Source organism: Coenobita brevimanus, chromosome 14 (genome assembly GCF_032717465.1).
Source record: "Coenobita brevimanus isolate Jiangsu-jjx chromosome 14, ASM3271746v2, whole genome shotgun sequence".
NCBI lineage: Eukaryota > Metazoa > Arthropoda > Malacostraca > Decapoda > Coenobitidae > Coenobita > Coenobita brevimanus.
In genome coordinates, this window is record NC_136967.1 from 434,089 (window position 1) to 442,500 (window position 8,412).

Consider the following 8,412-nt stretch of genomic DNA (forward strand, 5'->3'; position numbering starts at 1 on the left):
TGTGGTGGTGATCGTGATGTGTTAGTGCTGGTGCGGTGGTGGTGGTGGTAGTGATGGTGATGATGGTGATAAATTGCGTTGATGTTGGTAATGATCAAGATGAAGATAATGATAGAGTTATCGTGGTGAAGCTTATGGTACGCTTTAATGGTGATGATGATAGTGATGAGGCTGGTGATGGTGGAAATGATATTGGTGGCAGTGATAGTGGTGATAAATATAACGATAGCAGTGGTGGTGATATCTTGATCATAACAAGGATAAGGATGACGAGGGATCACTAATGTCGTGGTGATGATGGTGATGATGATGATGGTGATGATAGTGGTGGTGGCGAAGGAAGAAATTGGAGCCGATTGGAAAACTTTTACCATAAATTTCGATGACTGTTACTTAGATTCTCTCTCTCTCTCTCTCTCTCTCTCACACACACACACACACACACACACACACACACACACACACACACACACACACACACACACACACACACACACACACACACACCGGGTCAAAGTTTTCATCACTAAAAAAATCTTCCCTTTTTTTTTTCGAAACCCCTTCCACTTCTTTCCACAACTCGTATTAAACTTGAATCCGGGAACAATTAGACGATTAACGAGGTCACTGGAGCGGGATTAGGAGCGGAAGATTAGCTTTAGATGAAGATTAATCCATTTATCACCCGAGATTCTTCTTCAGTCGCATTAAATCGCCTGACAGTATCTATAATGCTTTTACTCCAACCTGGTAAAGATCCCTAATCCCTTTTCGCTCACTTGACGGCCAGGCGTAGTCATACTGGAGGCTTGATTTGACTAGTAACCAAGGAGACTCATTCCTACCTTATAACTGTGACACATAGATCTACATGCATCCACGACTTGAAGCTGTGAGAGTTGCCCAGTTGTGTCAGATAAAAACAAACGGATTATAAAGTGGTGGGAGCGCTAAGTGGTTATATAAGGAAGTCATTATAGTTTTCATGTCCTGATAACAAGACAGGTATTTTCACCGTGCAGGGATAATTAAGGCAAGGTACATTACACACTAATATTTTCACCGTTGCACTAGAAATCTCATTGTAGCTCTTATTATAGGACGGAAAAAGGGCTATTTCCTCTCGCTTTTCCTATAGAGCGATAAAGAACGCTGTTATTTCCTCTCTCTGGGACACGAGTATTATCCTCATGCACTGATAATATAGATATAGTGTTTGTTAGTAATTAAGAATATACAGTCCACGCGTATCCTCTAGAATACTCGATAAAAAGGTTTTCTCTGATGCAAGGGTATTCCCATCGTGCCGTGATAGTGATAGATATATGCATTTTTCAACATTTAGAAATAATATAATGGCAACGTTTCCTGCAGAGCACACACACACACACACACACACACGCAAAGCTTTATGTCCTCTCGCGGTGACAAGAATTATCGGTATGCAGTAATAATCAAAGTCCGTTTGTATTCAGCATTTAGAAAATATTTAGATTGCAATGTTTCCTCTAGAACTAAAAAAACAAAAATGAAAAACCTAAACCATTTCCTTTTTTGGTGGCGATAATAAAGAAACTGATACAAATGACCATCTGAGGAGATATTATTCGTGGGATTAGTTGTGCAATTTGTTTCTCTCTCCCAGGAAACATTGTGAGGAGCTGTGAATATGATGTTGATGATATTGATGAGACTGATGATAATGCGGATGTCGATGTTAATGATGGTGATGATTATGAAATTGATGAGACTGATGATGATGATGATGCTGTCGCCGATAATCATGTCGATGATGGTGCTATTGCTACTGAAGTCGACGACGACGATGATGATGATGATGATGTCGATGATGTTGATAATGGTGGACAATGATGATACTGATAATGATGCGTGCTAATGACTATAATATCTAACATTCTTTCTCTCTTTCTCCCCAGGAGGCGATGTGAGGAGCTATGACTGACCGTGCCAGCCCCTGCTCCTTCCCCCCTGCCTCCGCTTCCCTCAGGCCCGTCCCACACCTCCTCCTGCTCCTCCTCCTAACCCTCTGCTCCTCCGCCACTCCGGGGGTCACCAGGGGGAGACTCTGGAGGGGTCCGGGGCCCCCCGAAGCAGGAGTGGTCGTGGGGCGTCAACGAAGTATCAGGCACGCCAGCGAATCCGAACCAGATCGAATCAGATCTAGCGCAAAGGAAATCGGATCCGAACAGGACCACGTTGGATCTAAATTGAGTCTTGATCCTGCTGTACATTCGGCTGGATCTGAACTCCATCTCCGACTTCCAGGTGGATCTGAACTAAAGCTTAGAGACTCAAATAAACCCCACCTGAACCTAAAACATAGTGATGCTTTGCTCCAGTCTCACGAGGCGGATGGCGCTCTAGTGAACAGTGACGGCAGGAAAAGTGATAATGGTGAGACGAATAATAGTGACACGAAGAATGGTGACACGAAAGACAGTGAAACGAATGTGTCGAGGCAAGGGCAGGGGCAGGGACGTGACATCCGGTCCTGGGTGTGGGAGACCTCAGGGTCGGGTGTGACAGCTGCCAGAGTCCCAGCCGTAAGACCAGCGAAAGCGAGACCAACCGTAAGACCAGTAACAGGGGAGCGACGGTCTGTGGGACAAGGGTGGCAAGTGAAGAGGGATTTACATTCCAATGGACACTGGGGGCCTGTCATGGGAGGGAATACTCTAGATGGCCACGTGTCAGACGCAGCCTCCCCCGGCGGTGCTGAAGGCCACGGTGAAGCAGACCTGAGTGCCGGGTCGTGGGGTGGCCATCCTGACGCCGGGCTCAGTACCGCTACACAGATGGGTTTTGCTGACCCGTTAGGACATCGTGAACCTCCATTAGGATACAACGATCCCCTTTTAGGACACCACAGTCCTCCATTTGGACATTACGAATCTACATTAGGATTTGACAGTTCCTTTTTAGGACACCACGATCCCACATTAGGACATCATGAACCCCCATTAGGATATAATGATCCTTTTTTAAGACATAACGATCCTTTTGCTGGACACCACGACCCCTCATCAGGACACGACGACCCCTCATTAGGACACCAAGACCCCTCATTAGAACACCAAGACCCCTCATTAGGACACAACGACCCATCATTAGGACATCACGATGCTTCACTGGGACACCACGACCCCTCATTGGACCACAGCGACCATTCAGGGGGCTCTTGGCACCCGATCAATACAGGGTTTGGCAGCATCAGCCCTGTCGCCAACCCGCCCTGGGAGGATCAGTGGCACCAGGGCGGCACCTCCACCTTCACCCACACCTTCAGCGGGCCCCCGGATGGCCACCCAGATCCAGATCCGGCCCACGCGCCTGCCTGGGGTCCGGCCGGGGATCCCCTCCACCTTCCGGACCCGATCCACACCCAGGCTGTTGACTCGCCACGCCAGGAGGCGCATCTTCTGCCAGATGACACCAGGTAACACTTTCTTGTACTTGAGGGCGCACGGTGGCTCAGTGGTAGAGCATCAAGCTCGTAATCGGGGGATTGCGAGTTCGAGCCTAGCCCGGGACTGCCGTGCCGGGAGTGGTAGCGCGCTCCTGTAACCGAGCGGGGCTGTATGATCCAATACAGGGTCTAGCTCGAGGGAACGCCATTTCTCCCATTTCTTGTACTTGATGTTGTTGTTTGAAGGCGAACCGGGTGGACTGCAGGCTTTAATTTGTTGTGGCCCTAGACTCATCTGTATGTAGTGGATTGGAGGCTGGAGTTACCCCTCTCCTGCAGTCCACCAGCTTCCTTGAGAGAGAGAGAGAGAGAGAGAGAGAGAGAGAGAGAGAGAGAGAGAGAGAGAGAGAAAGAGAAAGGGAGAGGGAGTTCAGGGATGTTTTGTATAACCTGGCAGTGAAGTGGCTCACTCAGTTATATCGGTGCCGCCACTTGAAGGCGTCCCTCCCCACTGCCACTCCTACACTTCACTGCCTTTAACCCCATCACCCCGAGCACACATTTATGCTTGTCATTCTAGCCACTACTAACGATTTCATCAGTTTACAGGACACATCTTGCAGTAAAGGTTAGGCTTGCCAAATCCGAAGCTACAAATGTTAAAGTTGCTCTCAAAGACCGCTAGAATTTCGTTAAATGCAAAAATTTCTAGAAAATCGTTAGAAAGAGGCCTGTAAGCACTGAAACATTGGTATCCCTTTGCAGAAATTACTAGGAAATGGAGGAAATTCTCACCGCTAGACGATAAAAATTGCTGCTACATGGAAGTTAATATCTCTTGATTTAACGAGAAAAACGCTAAGCTGGCAACACGAAAGCAGGTTAATGAACTCCCCCCCCCCCAATTCGAAGTCTCTCCCAAGGCTGAGTAAAATCGTCTGAAAATACCAATACGAAAATAGCAGGAAAATAGCAGATAGTACACCATCATAGTGGAGTAGTTAACGATAGTCTCTGGAGTTGCAAGAGAGAGATCTAAAGCTTGATAGAGTAATTGCAGAGATATTATGTCGTAAAAAGAGATATCAGGTGGCCCTTTTAGTGCTCTCTCTCTCTCTCTCTCTCTCTCTCTCTCTCTCTCTCTCTCTCTCTCTCTCAAAAGCACAAAAATCCACAACCATTTATATTCCCATCAGCTTCAGTCCAAAATAAAAGCCACACATTTTAACTCACCCCTCGTCTACATACCTAACAGATCCACCAAAAAGTATAAAATAAAAATCATGGAATTATTTACAACAATCCGAAATCTGCCGTCACTTTTATATATATATATTTTTACTGCACACACTAACCGACCAAAATTAGTAGAAATAAAACTGTTAGCGTGTTGAAAGTGGAGGGAAAAAGGATCTGTGTTTTGAATGTTTTGTTTTGTTTTTTCTCGAAGAGCTGGGATCTTAAGGTGGAAAAAAACACCTTAAGTGGTTGTTCTTGAGGAGGAACGGACGGCATACAAACACGTACAGACAAGGACACACACACACACACACACACACACACACACACACACACACACACACACACACACACACACTCCCTCTCTCTCTCTGCAGCATAAACTAATGAAAATCAGATTATGAAGTTAAGAATCCGTCGGCCATGTAAACGACGAGACACGGGCGTTTAATCTCGTTGAAACTAACTATATTACTTCGCCTCTGTGATATTCATACGAGAGAGAGAGAGAGAGAGAGAGAGAGAGATTCCTTGTCAGTAGGTAAAGATGAGACAGAAGGACAGGTTGACAGACAGACTGACAGGAAATAGATATATGGATTGTCAGACAGCGATAGATAGGTAGATCGATAAGTAATGTGTGTGTGTGTGTGAGAGAGAGAGAGAGAGAGAGAGAGAGAGAGAGAGAGAAACTTTACCAACTCTGCCAATCAATCGTGGAACTTTGAACGCGGAGAGAGGGAAGTTGTTGATGTTGCTAATGATACCCAAGTGAGGGAAAAGCGATGGAGAGAGAGAGAGAGAGAGAGAGAGAGAGAGAGAGAGAGAGAGAGAGAGAGTCGAGTATTGTTCACCTATAAGTAACATGAAATAATATCTTTCACTTAACACTAGGCTTTTCAACAATTATTTATTTACTTATTTACTCATTTTTGGCTTGTTATGGCATGGGTGCGTCAATTGCACTGTCGATTTTTTACACATTTAGGACAGGCCAAAGTTCACTGCACCAGAATACCATCGCAGCGTACTTATCTTGTGTCACTGCCCCTGTGTGTGCAATTTCACAGCCCGTTGTCCATCAGTGTCCGATTTCCACCCCCACTATCACGCCACAGAATAGCTACAAACCAGTCACAAAAGAGTCACAGAATAGTCTCTCTCTCTCTCTCTCTCTCTCCTTCAGTTTCAAACACCTTTCCTGTCAGCAGTGGGCATCGAACCCAGTAGTAGTGGTGGTAGTAGTAGTAGTAGCATTAGCAGTAGAAATAGCAGTAAACAAGAGCAAGAAATATATGTATATCGTCTGGGAATAGCAGAAATAAAGTGTGAAAAATTATATTGGTGAACGGGTTATAAATCAGAACAATATTGCAATGCCTTAATAAAAAAGTCAACATACATTCTAATTTTATCACACAGAAAAGGCCCTAAAACAGAGTCGGATCAAACAACACCCTTTCCCTCCCGCTAAGACCTCCTTGCCCTGAATACCGCCCGGCAAGCTCGATAATTCTGTATGCTAATGGTATGACACACGGATCAAACCCCGCCAAAAATGTCAATAACCTTCTCTGGAATCAACATATATGAATTTGTAGCAGCTGGTGACCCATTTTTTAACGTTAATCATGTAGCGAATTGTCCTCGTTGTGTATTGGTAACCTAAAATATCGCCCGGGATGTTCGATAATTTTACCTGCTTATGGTACGTAACGCAATATCAGTATTTCCTGAGTGGCTTCATAATACCTCTCCCGTTTCGATTTATTCTGCACATTACACCTCAATATCCTCTTGAATTGATGCACACTATATCTATATAAAATAAATCACAAAGGAGGAGGCGTTACGAAAATTCTGGTCACCAAAAATACGAGGCTAATTGTTTGGCAGTCTTGGTTTCACTAAACACTTGCCCGGGAAATTGGACAGCATTGTGTGCTAATGAGCCGTGTTCTCTTTGGTATGGAAGCCTTCGTAGCACATTTTCCTTGGTGGTTTGATCTGCATATTGCACCTGAACCCTCTCGTGATTAGGACAGCTCTAGTATTGTAATGTAGATAATGTCGGACGGCTTTGTCCAGCTGAGGGTGAGTTACAGGAGTCTGAGTGGTCATACATTCTTGTACGAGTATGCAATGTAGCTATAACTTTTAAATAACATGGTTTGCATCAGTAGCTTACTAGGGGATATTATGTTGAGTGCAATGTAAAGAACTAGAATACACTCAAAGAGCGCATATCTCCGCCTCTTCCCAATCAGACAAATGCATTTACCGTCTGACAGTGTCAGTTAATTCTATGGTCACGGTCTGCCCTGTTACATAATGTAAGAGCGCATACGTCCGCTAACGCCAGGAAAATTTATTATTAATTCCTGAATCTGGATCGGAACCACCTCAAAATCGAGTCAACTCTTCCTTGACCCACCTCCCACCCATCCACCAGATTTCACTGAAATCCGATAAATAACTTTTTGAGATTTTATACACAGACCCGAATGGCTGCAAAACCTTCGCAGGTAATAAATGACTGAGAAAGAAGCATTACGATATCTGCTAAACCCCCTCGAATACAGGCCAGTAGGCTAACACGTGCTCCGACCACGCAGCATAGCTAATGTCTATGAGAAACCGACATCCACAAACTTAAAAAAAAAAACTGGGGCCTCAGAGTCAGCCTTGATCATGCAGTTAAATGTTTTGGGAGGCCTCGTGGTTCAAAATGTGGCCCAGGAGGTTCGGTAATTCTGTATGCTAACGATACGAAAGCGAAAGTTAAGTCTTCTATGTTGTATCCACTGACATAATATTAGCTTATGTTTTCCGTCGACAGACGATTTTATTCAGCTTACGAAACACAGTTTGAACTGGAGGGGTTTGCTTTGCCTCCATTAATCCCATGAACATGCCAGGTCTCTCCTAAGTTGCCTAAAATCGTCTCCAGGGTAGCAACGATGAAATGAAACGTTCGTCATTATACTGAGCGGATTAATAAAAGCCTGATATACACATTCTTAAATTATTAAAACAAACATGGGCCTCAAATCCAGGCCTAGCCATGCGTCTAATTGTACTGGGAGGCCTCGCAGCTTTTAAATATGGCCTGACAGGTTCGATAATTCTGCATGCATATGGTACGACACTCAGACCATATACTGGGACGAAAAGTAATAGAGGACTAGCCTGCGCAAACTTAGAATTACTATTGACCTCCTACTCAGTCAGACTCGTGAGCAATTGTAAACTTCTTCACCAGCAAGCACTTTAAATAATTGAACTGCAGTCGTGGCTTCTTGTTATTATCTCATTCATGCAGCCATTTGTTTTCAGAGCCCTTGTAGTTTTATGCATGGCTTAGTACATTCGATAATTCTACCTGCTAATGGTACTATATTTGGAGCATACACCACAGCCATTACTATAACAAGTCGACCCCAAAACCAGTCTGATATATGCATTTCTAATCTATTCCTTTGGCCTCGATATCGCAGAGTAATATTGGCGGTTTTATATGCTAATGGTACGAAGCTCAGACCATACACTTTGGCTGTCTCTTGGATAGTTCGACATGCAGTCACTGATAACAAATACTTACTGGGGTACCTCTTAACAAGTCGAATTTATGAAGCTCTTCCTCTCCGTTGACCTTAATACCATACAAGAAGTTCAATAATTCTGTATTTTAACGGTACAACGTTCAAAATTATAGAGAAATCCACAGACACAAAATTTATAATCAC

General features: G+C 44.4%; 1 protein-coding gene across 1 annotated transcript in view; it reads left to right on the forward strand.

Moving 5' to 3' along the window:
* Nucleotides 1-1,955: 1,955 nt before the first annotated feature.
* Nucleotides 1,956-8,412, forward strand: part of LOC145417603 (uncharacterized) — a 95,035-nt gene continuing 88,578 nt past the window's right edge. The window contains exon 1 of the mRNA XM_080286304.1: nt 1,956-3,457. Within this exon, the coding sequence (XP_080142430.1) occupies nt 1,956-3,457 (1,502 nt within the window). The remainder of the gene's footprint in view (nt 3,458-8,412) is intronic.